The 16,567-nt window shown below is 48.2% G+C and overlaps 1 protein-coding gene across 1 annotated transcript in view; it reads right to left on the bottom strand.

Annotated features, from left to right (window-relative positions):
• The window catches only part of LOC119111240 (disintegrin and metalloproteinase domain-containing protein 10-like), a 58,621-nt gene extending 55,880 nt beyond the window's left edge, over positions 1-2,741 (bottom strand). Inside the window, 2 exon segments of the mRNA XM_037235061.1 lie at positions 1,298-1,435; positions 2,574-2,741. Of these exon segments, the coding sequence (XP_037090956.1) occupies positions 1,298-1,435; positions 2,574-2,629 (194 nt within the window). The 5' untranslated portion in view covers positions 2,630-2,741.
• Positions 2,742-16,567: the final 13,826 nt, after the last annotated feature.

A 16,567-nucleotide genomic window follows, 5' to 3' on the forward strand; every position in this document is an offset into this window, starting at 1 on the left:
CTGCTCCCTCCCCTGCGCGCGTGCGTGTGTGTGTTTGTGTACTTGTGTGTGGTGGGTGTGGTGGGTGGTTGGGAGGGCTTTGATGCGACTGCTCGCAGCGTCTGGTCATGTCAGAGGAGACTGCCAGCGCCGTCTCTGTTCGGCCGAGGCCCGGGCCGCCCGTGAAAAGGTTGCCACAGACTTCCGGCCTCGCGCCGCTCAGTCGGCGCCACGGCATTGACCTGGACACGGCCTGCACATTGCACAATGGGCGGCAGACGCGCGAGCTCGGCTGACCGAGTCGTGCGTGGGTTGACCCGTGTGGTGGGGCAGAGCAGAGGAGCCAGGTCGGCGACCAGAGCAGAGGAGCCAGATCAGCGGACAGAGCAGAGGAGCCAGATCAGCGGACAGAGCAGAGGAGCCAGATCAGCGGAAAGAGCAGAGGAGCCAGATCAGCGGACAGAGCAGAGGGGCCAGATCAGCGGACAGAGCAGAGGGGCCAGGTCAGTGGCCAGAGCAGAGGAGCCAGGCTAGCGATCAGGGCAGAGGATCCAGGTCAGTGGCCAGAGCAGAGGAGCCAGGTCAGTGACCAGAGTAGAGGAGCCAGGCTAATGACCAGAGCAGAGGAGCCAGGTCAGCGGCCAGAGCAGAGGAGCCAGGCTAGCGACCAGAGCAGAGGAGCCAGGTCAGCGGACAGAGCAGATGTCTTGCCATCCGCGCGCGTGGTACCCGAGATGATGCCGCGTGGCGGCGCGCACGCCCCACATGAGTCACGTCACGGGCTCCCCTGATATGGACTGTTATCCAGTCCATGTATCGCGCCCTGGATATGCAGTCAGAGTCGGATGTGGACCTATTTGCTTTGAAAGTGACGAGCCTACACGCAACGCGCACACAACTCAGAGTGAGCACGTGCGGGGCTTCAGGTAATGTTCGACAGCTACGCTTTGTAAATGGATTTCACTCATGTGCTTTTTCATTCTAGAGAACACATTTCGCAGGTGCACGCATACAGGAACTGCGCTCCAGCGGTTGGCTAATTGGCTGTCTCTAACTGGTAAGGGGTCATCCATAGTTTACGAAACGGTGGAGGGGAGGGCTCGTGACAGGTGCTAAGCCAGTAGCTAGGGTTACCTAAAGTTAAAATAGCTACATGGAATATAAATCATGGAAAAATGCGTTAGGTAATGTATGGATGCTCCTTCGCACCGGGCTAGCCAGTCCGGGCGCATGCCCGAACAAGCTGGGCAGGGGCGGCCTGCCTCCCGCAGGTGGGTGGTGGCAGGGGCGGACGGCTGCAGGCGGCCGGGTCTCTGACCTGTCGCTGGCGTGGAACCGCAGCTGCACGTGCCGGCGGGGGTCGGCCTGACGGCGGACGCGCCGATGCTCCTGCTGCAGAGCCACGGCGTCATACCGCAACGGCTCGTAGTGGCGGACAAAGTCGTTTAAAATGGTGCCTGCAAAAGCGGTGTGTCATCAGCACGTTTTCCAGAACTTCGCGAGCAGAGGCCGTCCACGGATCACAGGCGAACATCAGGGGGCTTAAGTCTAAGCGTTTTCCTCAAGCAAAGGCATGCCACGAGCAACGCGCGGCGGCCAGCCTTGTTTGGAGGGCGGGTGGGGCACGATAAGACGCGGAGAAGGGCAATCCCACGCAATCAGGACCCTTAAAGCTACGTTGCCAATGCCTGAGGCTGTCATGCTGCTGGAAGAAAGTCCAACTGAAAGGAGCCCTGCTTCATTGTTCACGTACACGCATGAAGACACGCATAGACGACTACACGCCGCTAAGTATACGTTGCAGCACACAAACAGCCTTTAAGTATGGTCGCCACGTGATCCGAACTATGAGCGGGAGGGCCACGGACGCCGCCGAGCGGAGTCGCTATTGTGCAACTCGGCCTGTGTTGTTCGGCTCAAGGTGTATGTGGCCGCATAACTCCGCTCCATGGCGCGGGACATGACGGCAGCTGACGCATGCTGACAGGCGCGGGCCGAGCGCACGCGTGTGCGGCCTGACCTGGCCTGGAGCAGGCTGCCCGGCGGGGAGCGGGGCGCCGCCCGCCGCAGCGGCGGCGCTCTCCACCCTCGCCCCATTCGGTCCGGCTCCTCGGGCCATGCCGTGAGCCGGCAGCTCACTAACACCGATAATACAAAGACTCGGCCCGGGCACGCCCGGCCGCAGCCTGCCGAGCAGATGCAGCGAATGCGGCTTTGTGTTGCGCTGTCTGACTCATGGTCCGGTCCGGCTCGGCCGTCCGGTTCTGGCATGGGCCGAGGGATGGCTCGGCTGTCGGCGATGCCGGCGGAAGAACAGCCGGGCAGCCGCGACCGAGGCGCGGCGAGCCGGCCGGGGACCCCACGAAAGCCGTCCTCGCATAGCCGTCCTCTCGGACCCGTTCTCACACGGTGTCCTCTCAGCGCCGGGCCCCTCCGATCGCCCGGACGTCCCCTGAGACGTGCCAGCCGGCCGTTCCTCCCAGCCGGCGCGGGGCGGAGGCGCCGGGCCTGGGAGAGTCGGCCGGCGGGTGGCGCGGCGCAGGGCCGACCGTCGGCCAGGTGGTCGGCCGGCGGGTCATCGTCCCGGCTCTTACCCTCGCACGACGGTGGCGGCGGCGCACAGCAGCAGCAGGCTCCAGCGCGGCAGCATGTCCGAGCACGAGTGACGCGCGCCGCGGCCGCGGCCAGCATCGCAGTGCTGCCCACGCAGGCGCACACGCGCTCCCGCTCGCCCTCACTGGCCGGCCGCTGCGCGTGGCGCTCCTTCGCGGCCGCCGGCTCACCCGTCTTTGTGGCCCCGCCGCCGCGCCGCCGCCGCCGCCGCCGAGGTCAGCTGACGCCGGAGAACGGGCCGTGACGTCACGGCGACGGCATGACGTCACGTCCCAGGTGGGCGGCTGGATGCGGTCGGCACGCACTGACCGCGCCGAAATTGAAAGTGTCCGGCGTGCTGTCGCATTACGGCTCAGCCGGGTTGAGTTGGCCGTCCCTTGATGCATTTAGAGGCGCGTCGATCGTAAGGCCATTTTGCCCCCTATTTTTGGGAAGGGTCTTATTGTATTTTGTTCCGTTTTATCGAAAGGTTGCCACGGTATTGTCGTTTTGTTATTCCTTGATGTGTCCAATGCTGAGGTAGTTGCGTTTAAGTAGGAAATTGAGTCATCAGAAACGTTCAACGTTCGTATGATTTTGTTTAAAACGAAAAGTGGTATTCCGGAGAACAGCACCACAGCCTTACGAAATGCAAAACAGTATACAAATGGCAACTTCTGCACTTTTTGTTTCGACTCAGCTGTGCTATGCAGGACGTCATGGCCAAACACATTGCCGCCATACTGTTGGATGACATAAGTGCAAGAAATCATCGTGACTGCAGTGCAAGATGCGACCCCCTGGCAACAAAAACCTGGATCGATGTAGACAGAGCATTGACGGGACATTGTCCTGACGTTAAAATGTGATTACAGTTGGTCACTGGGCTGTTTGTTCGCGGCTTTTTGAGCTTTTGAAACCTGGCTTTATCACATCTTTTACTCAGCCAGTAGTCGACTAGACCGAGAAAAGTTTCCAGGATTGGGGACCGAGGCTTAGTTTGAGTCGTTTCTTTGCATGTACCATCGTAAGCTTAACGCCAAATTATTCCAAATGTCTGTGGCTCAAACCCTCACGCCGGTATATATATATATATATATATATATATATATATACATATACATATATATATATATATATATATATATATATATATACACACATATATATATATATATGTGTGTGTATATATGGTGTATATATATATGTGTATATATATATATATAAATGCAATATATATATATATATGTATATATATATATATACATACATATATAGGGCATATACATACATATATACATATTTAATTTGCGTTCAGCCTACATCATATTTACGCTACCTTAAACGTGCATCCGATCGACTTAATCACCAGCCATCTTGCTCTAGCCACACTAGAGAAAGTGTTTTATGTGGTAAATGGCAGCCTCTGATTATACGATCTACGGCGAACGGAAATCTTTAGAGGCAAACGCAAGGCTGCTCTAGTACAAACGGCTCAGTTTTGTCTTTTTATATGGCTTCAGTTCTTCTATCTGATTGCTTGGTCCCCTCAACATATGTTCATAGGGTTTGAGATGGCTCTGTCATAGGTGTTTGGCGTAGTCCAGCAAGTCACGTGAAAATTAGGCATGTATATAATGTCTGGGTTACCAACTTTCACAAATTTACCGCTATTACGGTATTTGGTTGACGATTCGGCACCCTGTGTCATCAAGTAGGCGGTGACAAAAGGCGAACTTTGTTCGCCCACGTAACCAAAATATTGAAAAAGGCTGTCGCCCTCCATTACTGAGTGTTGTTTTTGGAGAGCCACGAAATATATGGCGTTATTTTTTAATGTACTGGCTTTTTCCTTGGTTAATAAAAAACAACTTGCAGGGATAGCTGTTTGAAACTATCACTTCACCCATTCTGTCAGCAATTTTTGCCTGCAACCCTGATACCCTGGGGAACTTTTGCGCGTCATCATGTGCATGGACATAGTCACTCCGTAGACCGGTGGGGACCCTTTCGCTTCCGGTCAAATGGCGTCTACCAGGCCAAACAATCAGCTGCCTCAGGAATCCAACTCGAGGTGCCTGCCACATGCTAGAATGGGGAGAGTCTAAATATGAGGGTATGATTAATATATATATATATATATATATATCACAATGATTGCCCACCATATTGCAAGCTTGCGACCACTGAGAGCCACGACTCCAAAACGTAAGGGGTGTCGTTAGTTGTGTTACCACGCCAATGCTGAAAGAAGAGCATTAATCGATTAATTTAACATCAAACATGAAATAGCAGCCAGAGCATTCTGTGCATATATGTACATATATATATATATATATATATATATACTAATGTATAACAATGTGATATATACGTACATTACTACATATTGGTATATATGTTTATATATGCACCGATATATTTCACTAAAAAGACCGCTGACTCAGCAAAAACGAGCTTTTTCACTGTTCGAATTACCGGGCTTTTGACTTATTTGTCGTTTAGATCAAAGATAGTTGGTGCAAATCACTGACACGTTCGTTAATCTGCACATTCTTACGTTTCGAGATCTTGTCGCATCGTCAGAGAAATTAAGATGGCACAAGAAATAGGCCTTGGGTTTTTTAGGACAAAAATTGTGAATTACTATCGGGAAAACATCTCTCGTGTATGTAGTGTGTGGAACGAAGTTTGCAACTTTGTTCAAACCTCGTTCCATATTGCATTTGAATGGATTCACTACATTGACACATTTTAGTTCGTTGGTTTGTCTGGGCTGTTTTTCATAAGAAAGTTAGAGATTTTCCTTTTGCAATAATAGATGGCCATGTCTATTTTGTGGTTGTCCTTGCCATTTACATGTCGAGAGATGATTTCCCGCAGAGCTTTCTTATCTTGTTTGTTGGCGGATATTACACCTGACAAACTAAACTAGCAGCAACAGAGGGCATCAAATGAAATGCAATATCTAAGGCTGCAAACTTCGTTCCATACACTACATTGGCGTAACCACAACGACACTCTCACGACGCCTGACAAAGCACTTACTGACGGGGCACCTCTGGAACACATGCGCAAAGAACATGACAGGGCATTGACACAATAACAAGTGACGGACAACACTGGCATTCCTCGGACGTGCAATGATAGAAGACGAAATCTCAGCCCTAAACAGGCAAATAAATTACTGCACAACCCTTGAGTTAGGTGATGGGCGGTTGGTACTAAAGATGTGATTGCGGCAATGTCGTCGTGTCTTTGTAGTGTTTTGATTATGTATGCATTTTATATGCATCAAAAACCAAGGATTTGTCCGATTTCAATTGGTTCGTGCCATTTGGACTTTTCTGCAGCTGGTGGAGGTGGGCCTCGTCTCTGACACCAACAAATATGTCACTGACATATCTGCTGTTTAAGCTTAATGTTTTTGAGGATACGGTTCTCCATCCAGCACATGTACATATTTGCAAACAGGTACCCGAGCGGTGACCCCATTGCGACACCATCTACATGGTGACGGAATTTTCCGCTTGGACAACGGAACGCTGCCTTCTGTTGCGCAGCATCGGGGCATTTTTCTGCAGGCCACCATGCGGTGGCAATCGTCATTACGACTCACAACTGACCTGAGGTCGACAGCCATTTACCTTTTATTGACATCGACGTGGACGCGAGCAGCGAAGTCTTTCGTCACAAAAGTGCATCGTAGGCCCACTGATGCTGGAAAACGTATGAACCGGCTAGCGAATGCCCAGAGCGTTACCGCACGGCTGTCATTCGTTCGTTTGAACGACGTGCCCTAAAATATTGCTCCAGCTGGTCCACCACGCACCACGAACTTGAACGGTGTAAGCAAGTACTTGTTAATGACGGTTATTCGAGCAGAGCCATTGATGAGGAGATTGAGTCCACCTTGGATCGACGAAATCAGAAACCACTCGACAAGAAACCGCCCCATCAACTTTTTATCGAAATCAAATGCCCCCGTCATATAAAGTGGATGAAATAGTTTTGCGGAACATAATCAAGACAAATACCACACCGACTGACGAAAACACTGAAATAAGACTTACCATCTATTACAAGATCGGAGCAACTAGCAGCCCTATAATGAAAAACAATCTTACATCGGACCAAAATCAACTAACGCGCACTAATAAAGTGTATGAATTTAAATGCCCTTAAGGAGACTGCCGGCTGCGCAATTCTACCTTCATTGGTATGACCATAAGATCCCTGTCACGACGCATGACTATGCATTTGCAGGAGGGAGGGCCAGACTAACATGTGCGCAAAACCCACAACAAAAAACTCCTACGCTCTGACCTGACTGAAAACACACTGATTCTAAGATTATGTCCGAACAAACGCTGTCCACAAGTTCTTGAAGCCATCCTGGTCAGGGAAAAAAGGTCGGACTTAAACAACTTAAGTCATGCATTATTTTGGACCTGTTCAGTCACCCATTGACAGCAGGGTGATTCGGTGCATTTACCTTTGTATGCTGTTAAGCTGGCTGGACAAGTACTATGTGTCTGTTTGTATGTGTTTTGTAATTTGTGTAGGTATTTGCGTGTCAAATCTGTTACCTGATGGCCCACCAACAATTATGTCTCGTGGAGCATGCCCCACATTTTGCCATATTCCAATGTTTCCCGTCCGACCGTCGCACATTGTTTTGAGAATGGAGAATGAATGCCATTGAAACAAAACAGTTAGCTAGCTTAAATAAATGTAAATTACCATAGGCTAGTTGAATTCTGACTTATTGAAAACAACGGAAAATTTAATTTGAGCACTCGAATAAACTCATAAGGAACTGATTGAATGTACATTTGCTGTTGCGTATAACAAAACTTGTATAAATATATATATATATTATATATATATATATATATATATATACACGTAAGTACTTAAACCTGCAGGGCAAGAAAAGTAGTTGCTATCATTTATGTAATTGTCAACCTTTCGATACATTGTGTATCACCATCAGGACAAGGGTAGCGAGGTAAAATGAAATGTAGTTACATTTAACCGACGTCGTTAAACATGGCAATGATCACAGTTAACGCGATTAAATAGGAGCGGGGACTAAACAAGTGAAACATGAAGCAGACAAGCTCGTTCTCCGAGGAAACTCGTCCGATAGTCTTGAACCCCCCCCCCCCCTTAACAATTCAGTGCAATGAGGTGAATAATAGGGTGGCAATGCCATGAGCTGACCTTGGGTCAAACACCACGAAAACGCGAAAGGAAAACTTCACATGCAAAAGCAGACAGCTCACATATTTGAATTTACTGCACCGATCGCTGTGAAACCTTCACCATTGGATGCGCCATGTCTGATTCGCTTTCAAAATTGTAAATTTTGTGAGCCTAGGTCCGACCATGTCAGTAAATTTCACAAATTCCAAACTCACTACTTGCAGACAATTCACATTTCACAATCTGCCGAACCGGTCGCCACGAAACCTTCACCACTAGATGCGCCATGCCTGATTTTCCTTAAAAGTTAAAAATTTGGGTGGCACTAAGGTCAGGTCAAAAATCATCCAGCATTTGACATTTGACATGACATTTTACCCGACATAAGGTCACTAAATATTTACTCGCAGGAACAAATTTGGTATGGCGCATTCAACGTAAAGGTTTTGCAGCGATCGGTTAGGTAGGTTCTGAGAACTGAGTTGTCCGCAGGAGAGAATTTTGGACTTTGTGAAATTTGAGGACTTTTGACATGACCTAGGGTCATCAAATTTCGGCCACAAGAGGCTGCGATCGGTGCAGTAGGTTCTTAAATGTGATTTGTTTGCTTTTGCTTGTGAAATTTTTTCCTCGTGTTTTTGAGGTGTTTGATTCTAGGTAAAGTCATGATATTACCACCCAATTATTCACCTAATTGCACGTAGTCGATTGGTAAAGGTTCCAAGGCGATCGGACGAGCAGTTTCGGAGAGCAAGTGTTTCCACTTCATATGCCGGTTTTTAGTCCCTGCCTTAACATGACCTCTCTGTACGCAGACAGGACAGCCTAAAATTGTTAAAAATCACGCTACAAAGATGTCTTAGGCTCCGTATGAACAAGGCTTCCTTATAGGTTGCAGAGGATGTACAGAACCCATGACATTTAATGGTGTTTTTCGGGGAAATGTAAAGCGATGCTAAGATCCTAAGATCGGGAGTAATGGTGCAACGCCCTAAGGCGGAAAAGTTTTCAGTGTTAAAGCGAGCGTCACGAGCAGATCAATGGTCCCGTATGGGCGGAGAGTATGGGCCAGAAAGAATGCTACTTGTTTCTGTCTGTTTGTCGGCTCATTTCTGTTGCTTCGGCACAGCTCTCATATTGATCAACTCTTCACTTATCTTAGCACCCAACATTCTAACACAAGTTTGCGAAGGAGAAGGAGGATGAAATTAGCTCTTTGCCTTTCCCTGATGTGCGAGTTGGAAAGCTGCAGAGCAGATTTGAAACCGTTTATGCAGAAAGCCAAGTTCGCTGGTCTTGGACTGGATTTTTTCATTAATCCCCGGTGCTTTCAGGCTGAGTGTCGTAAAAACAGCTATTTACAGGACTTCCGTTCAAGTTCCAACTACAACCTCTTTCGTTCCGAACTTGGTTGGCTCAGACCATTCTTTCAGGGAAGCGGCTTCCCACTTCCAAGCATTGAAGATTAATGAAGAGCTTCATGAACATAAAACATATAAGGGCCCCTGCTGTTCATGAATTCCCAAGACCAAATAGACATATAGGTTTCCATATTTTGGAAAACAGCCTATGCAGATGAAGAAGGAGCCTGCAAACCGATAACAAGGTTTCTGACGTTTTTTGTCCCCAAGAATCCTATTGGTAAATTATTTTACTGTTGGATCTTTCCTCAAGTTAAAAGATGCGCTTCTCAAATGTTTTTATCTCTGCATTCATGTACACACAATGTTGTGATTCGTGTGGAGCATCTTGCGTGGGTTCAACCATTCGCATCTTGTCGCCGAGTACAACATTTGGGTACGTTTCACTGTACAGGTAGCATTGATCCTCACCCAGATCCTGCTCCCATCCGAGACCATTCACTTGCGTGTGACACTCGAACGTTGCAAACTTTTCCGTATTAAAGCGTTGCAGCAATTCTTGCGATCCTAGGGTTTTAAAATCACGTCACATTCACTAAATAAGCCGCCATTAGATATTATGGATCTGCTTATCTTCTGAAAATTATAAGGTAGCCTTGTTCACGCGGAGTCTAGATCTCTTGTCGCTTGACTTGTATTTTTTTAGCTGTCCTGTTCGCGCTCCGAGAGTTCATGCTGAATCGTGTTAACCGTGACCGTTGCCATTCCTAGCGAGTCGGTTAAACGTACTTACCTTTCATTGTATCCTTGTACCCTTATCATAAGGATGACATGCAACGTATCGAAACGTTGACAATAACATGATAGAAAGCGACTGCTGCCCCTGTCATAAAGTTTTACTGCTTCTTGCTATTCGAGGATTTTTATATATGAGATTGCATACATATATATATATATATATATATATATATATATATATATATATATATACAAAGTAAGTTAAAAACCGTGATCGCATCTCTGCAGGCGTGGGTCGGAGCGACGCGAAATTAACACACTTCGATACAGAATTAAACGGAGAATCGCATGCCGCCGCATGGGAGGCTGCACATGTCGGCATGGGCACAGTTGCGGTGAAGACATGGGAGGGCACATGTCGGCATGGGCACAGCTGCGGTGAAGACGTGGGAGGCTGCACATGTCGGCATGGGCACAGCTGCGGTGAAGACGTGGGAGGCTGCACATGTCGGCATGGGCACAGCTGCCGTGAAGACAGATTTTCCCATTTTTTACCGTTTTTCACGTTGTGTGCCACATTTCGGCAGCCAGAGCTGGTGAAGGCGCGAATCTAACTTATGTTGACCTGAAGTGTCGACCAACGTATCGTCTGCAATTCATGCAGCTCACACGAGACTGTGACGCACTGACGCACGCACGCTGATTGCACGCACGTTGCGACAGCAATCAGCGTGCTACCGGGAATGTCAGTGTTGGGAATACGTTGCCAAATTCAAGAAACTGTCGCCAGAACCATCGCCAGGGTCGTGCCGAAGTGTACATCATCGTATGTGCCAAACCATTGCCTGCATTTACCCCCCATTTTTACTTTATTCTGTGCGCGTGCGCTTACTTAAAGGATTGCAATCTCGTTTTGGCGACGTCAAGATGACACTGATCGATCGTCTAGTCACCGCCACCAGTCATTCATGTAATACGGGGAAAACGCTCATCCTGCGGTGGCCGACGGGCAGCGGTATCTTAGTTACGTTCCGAACATTCATTCGTTGCGGGCGGAAGAGTAGAGGCATGGTATCTAAAGCATGCATAATTGCAGCCCTTTGGAGGTCATTCCACAGATAGTTCAATATGACCATCTGATGACAGCACAGCGTTGGAAGATAATGTCATGTTTTATTTTCGTAGCTAAAATTAAAAGAATCCATATAGTTAGAATAAAGAGTAGCATGCAAAGGCCCTGGCTATACGACTGATTGGGATTAACTTCTAAGAAAGCACGCCCCCACGGGTAATCCTCAAAAATAGTGTTTTTACGGTTTGCATTTTAAAATTTCTGCAGAGTGCGAAAGTGCAGCAGGTCGCAGGAGCGTTCGTAAGTGGGAGTAGAAAAATGACGAATATGACGCTGGTATCGAGGCTCAAAACGCTTTCTTGAAGCGTCTTAAATGCATAGCTCGTCCCAAAACGTAGCATGCATTGGAAAGCAGCAATTGCAGGCAGAACATTGTTTGACTTCGACCCCGAAAAGCAGGCGCGTGATGATTACAGCTCTATGCCTTGGATAACGTATCACGGCTGTTGTGTAAAAAAAAACTACCGACGGGGCTTCCGTACCTCGTGCAATAATCCGTTTCCAGGACATGGGTATGAACGGCGCGGAAGCGTAGCTTACAATTGCGGTTTATTTCCGGACACCGTTTTCGTCAAAGTGCCGGTGGTTTATCCGCATGTGCGTGCGGATTTGCCGTTGCAACCGCTTAGCCGTAGGAATGCGTGCGTAGCTCTCAACGTTTGTACGTTATGTGGGTGGTTAATTCCGATTTAATCTAAGAATGGTCATATGGTTTATGGTGCACTCAAAAACATAATAGCTTGGCCCTCTCAAGTTTGCGTAGTAACTTGTCTACGGCAGCCGAATACGAAAGGGTAGGAAAAAGGAGGTGGGGCTTTCGGAAGCTTACCGGCAGGGCCGAATAAGAGTGTGGTACTGTGGTACGCGGCTTTCTTGTGCTACGGGGTTTCTGATCCAGGATTTAAATGAAATACTCATATCCGTGTAAGTTATGACTTGTTTTCAAATTGAAAGCCACCTGGCATTGCAGATAGACAATTTACCCATCAAAGCATCGAATGTTTTTTTCTTAAAAAAAGTATGGCTTGCCATGGCTTTCCTTCATACTTGTTTTCCGTTAAAACATGCAAAATTGGTGCGTAAACGCGGGGTTTTTCCCCATACTTCCTGGCTTAAAGATTGATACGATGCTACAATGAACTGCAGTGCCAAAGAAAAAAATCAGAGTTGCAGTCGGCACATCTCAAAGTGATCTCAATGGTCGCCCAGCGAAGCAGATGGGCCACACTTCTCTTAATAACTATTTGAAAAGGGTACATCTGCCGGTCTGTCTGCCTGTCTGTTGATTTTTATGGGGACCTCCATCAGGGGAGCTTTTGTCAACCCTGTGTTCTCTTTCCAAAGGTCTGGTTACGTCTCTGCATACATACAAAAGCAGATCAAGTTGGCTACGTTCAATAAAGGGCAAGTGAATGTCCATTGAACCAATTCATACCTAAGGCAGGCGGCTTCTCGACCGTTTTTTTTTCTGCTGTGGTGTGGTGTAAGGGAAGATTTTTCGGAAGAAAATGTTGTTGCAGGTATCCAATGTGCGCTTTACACACCAATAAGTATTGATACTGCTCCATAAACATGCAGCAAAGCAGTCATGGTATCAGTTCACAGTCAGTGATGCGGGAGACAATCGGGTCAGGGCAGTGGCCGCCCACGACGGATGGGAAAAGGGCCCAGATGAGGAATGTATTACAGCAGAGCCTTCATTCTGTGGCTCCGTTTTTACTGAAGAAACTCCAGTTTTATGTTTTTTTGTCGAATTGTTTTTGGCAGCTAGTATTTGAAGCTTCCGACTTGAAAAGCATCCGTCGAAATATAGGCGCATGAAAACTCTGGCACACTATGACCTATCGATTTGCATTCAAAATTCTGACCAGCCTGTGTCTGGGTGTCGTTTCTGGCATCTACTCTGCAGAGGAAAATGTCTTTCCAATGACTCGAAATGCTTGGACGCTTGTGGAATTTTGCCTCACAGGGAAAACAATATTAAAATGGACGAACGATACTGAAATGCTGGATAGCCTGATTTGCCGAATTGCATGCATGAGTCGAAAAGGCAAGATTGTGCAGCAGTGGGACATAGCTGTAGATTTGTATCTAGCATAGCGACCATGACACTTATTTTTTCCAAAATATGTTACGTGAATTATGAGAGGGCAATAGCTTTCACGTCTACCTCCCCCCCCCCCCCCCGGTCAACGGGCTTGCTTCCCAACAAAGTTCCTGAAATATACCCTCAGCTCGCCCCCCCCCCCCCACTTTCTGAAATGTTCCTACGACTTTTGTTTAAAATAGCATTGTAGTCTCTAAGAATGCATGCTATTATAAACATCCTATATTAACAAGTTACCTGGCACTCTACATTCGAAATCATCCACCATCCACCCGTCCCTGCAAGTGGATGGAAAGAATGTATTCTAAAAATCGCCCGCCTTCTCAAACTAGAACGTCGTCTACATTGAACTATGATACAAATGAGACACGAGTTTCTAGACAAGCACCAGGCACAATGGGCTGATTAAGCTAATCTGACAGCCTTCTCAGACCAAGCCTGACGACAGCAGGACGACGAACCGGTCACCGCCGACCAGAAACGGCGATAGGATCCGGACCTCGGCGATAGCGCGGCGATAGCGCGGCGATAGCGCCATCACTGCCGATGCGCACCGGCTCCCGGACCTCGCTGACAGACCAGCGACCGGGCGAAAGCCGCCGCGGGCCCGGACTCGACAGCCGGGTGGCGATGAGGCGATCACGGCAGACCGGAAGCTGCCGGATCGGGAGGCCGCCCACACGACGGCGAGCCCGGGGCCGGCCGCCTGACACCGAGCTCCGGTCGACGATCGTTTTACTTAACGTTCGGCTTGACGTGCTTTTGTTCCCGCTGTGACGGACAAAAGCTACAGGTCTGGACGTGTCGGTAATGTTTGAAGTAATATCTGCCATAACGTTGCCCCCTTCATCAGAACGCTAAGAATATCGACAGCTCTATCGACAGGCATGCACACAACCAGACAAACATGAACACCCACCTTCCTGATATGGCCGCAAAATATAGTTTGCAATGGTCATTGACAACCGTACGCGACCTGTTTTGCAATGTTTGGGAAGGTCGCGTGCAAAATCGGGCCGGCCAAGGAGTGTGTGGGGGGAGATCAGCAGCCGGGCCTGGGACCGGTGTGCGACCGCAGACCTGAGCCTCCGGTGCCCCGGTGCCAGGGACGAGAGACATATAGTCGATAGCCGGAGACTGCAGGATCGCCGCCTCTAGTCAGGTGGCTGGAAGGCAGCGCTCTGCTCTGACCGCGGGCGTGCGCGACTGGACCCCTGCCGGGAGGAGGCGCTGCGCCACTGCACATGCCACCAGCCCGTCGCCGCAAGCCCCGCCACTGGGTCCGTCCGGCGGCTGCAGGGAAAGTGGTAGAGTCAGTGCGGTGCGGCAAGGCTTGCAACAATCACCCCAATGTTTTCCGTACGCAGGTGGATGCGCTGCCTAATTCATGGCTGGCTTTGAAATTGCTTGGCAGTTCTTTTTCTCAGGGACGCATCATGAGCTCCTGCACCGGCGACAAGACCTGTTTATGTTGCAACCACGGGGCTTGCTTTGACCTGCTTTACTGGCATTCCAGGCTACGTACTGGGCAGCTTAGAAGCTTTATATAATTGGCACTGTGTCGCAACGTCACTATCGTCCTTGCCACTCGCCATGTATCTTGGTTATATATATATATATATATATATATATATATATATATATATATATATATATATATATATACGAATCATATGGTTGACATAAACATTACTCCATATGTAAAATTTGGACAAGGTTCTAGTTCAAAACTAGATGCATCTTGCAACTGATTGATGCCGTCAGCGGTGTATGCATGAATTTGCAACGGGGAGTGCGGCACAACTCAAAGTTATATTTCTGAAGAGCCGGTTTGGCGTACCACGGGCAAATTTCTCGCAAGGCGCAAAACAACATCGTGTCCTCTCGATTTTACACGTCTACTGCGATTATTATTAGGGTTTACACTTATTCGCACACCTTATAATCTATGTCATAACTTGATGTGGAGGTGGGACATATGTTGCTGAGCCCGCCATGTGGATGCCATTTATGCGTACCTGGAATTAATCATGAGCGTTTGTGGTCATGAATGCTGCCGTGAAATGACGAGTAGTCTCAAAATATCAACTAATGATTGCCCACCCCGCCGTTCTACATGTACTTCCCGGTATATCGATGGTCGGCTATTTTCATCATAAACCCTAGTCATGTTAAGTGTTGTCCGAACCTAATGCACGCCTTTGAACTAGACATGCCCGACAAAAAGTTGCGGGTTCTGTCAGTACAAAAATATTTTTATCCGCACAACAGTATTGTCGGCGATAGCTGCTTAACACTGCGGCAGCTGCTGTCGAACCACCATCATACTCACTGAATACAACAGCGCTATGAGTACTAAATATGGCCTTCATCGTGAATTATACGGTATTAGTCTGGGCATGGCTTAGAACTTAGAAGAACTTGGTTAAGACAGCCGTATTAGCCTTATTCCCCGGAAAAGCCAGGAGAATGGAAATATAGTTGAGTTGATATTTCGGACACATGCCTTCATCGAAGCATTAGCGCAAGTCTTGCACTTGTGCGCGACTGCACTGTGACACATCTGGGTGCGTAGAAATTATCGGGTCTATGCTCCTGTGCCATGTAGTTGGGTGTCAATGTCGGCGGCATTCCGGCATTTAATGGCAAAATGCTACAAAAAGTGTCAGTTTCACATTATTGTATATATGTGCAAAGCTGCCAATCGTTTCAGCAAAATGGCCGTCCCGATGACTTATTATCCTCGTTTGGCGCCCATCTGGCCCAATCACATTCTACACAATGTTTTGAAACTTAAAGCCGAATTTGCTTCCAATGGTTGTCGGAGAATGATTGGTCAAGCACGGCCATGACTTATGTTAAATTTTTTGCAAACTTGAACAAGACATTACATACCTGACATTACTGTGAATTTCATTGTGTTGCAGGCATGCAGCGGTCTCGATTGTTTCCGCTGTACTGGTAGGAGTCCAAGTGTCCTTTACCCAGTTCAAGCCTCACAGCCTCATGTTGATCCAAATGCGTACGTAAAAATGTGTTATGCACTTAGTTACCAAAAAGCGGGTTAACTCTTTCTAGGGCGGTCGTCGTAGGGCATTCGGTTCCAATGGTCTGGTAGCTGATGGTGATATAAATGCATATCCCGTAGTTAAGCGTTTCAGCTGCGACTAGGAGCGTTTGCAGAAGGCCTTTTACGGTGAGGTGCTGCCTCGCCACCAATCTCTCAACCTCCTTTCTCAGGTCATTTACGTGCTTCGAACTTTGGATATTAAAATCTGCGGCTGGGTCTCTCCGCCGTGTTTGTTGTCCAATATATTTCGGGACGGTCAATATTGCTCCGACAAGGCCTTCACGTCACTCTAACTGCACCAAAGGATGGCCATGAAAATGCAATGTGGCGGAAGGAGTCTAGTTTAATCTGCGCGAATCGTAACACACAGTTCACTTGCA

The sequence above is a fragment of the Pollicipes pollicipes genome, unplaced genomic scaffold (assembly GCF_011947565.3).
Source record: "Pollicipes pollicipes isolate AB1234 unplaced genomic scaffold, Ppol_2.1 Scaffold_7261;HRSCAF=8764_pilon_pilon_pilon, whole genome shotgun sequence".
Lineage (NCBI taxonomy): Eukaryota > Metazoa > Arthropoda > Thecostraca > Pollicipedomorpha > Pollicipedidae > Pollicipes > Pollicipes pollicipes.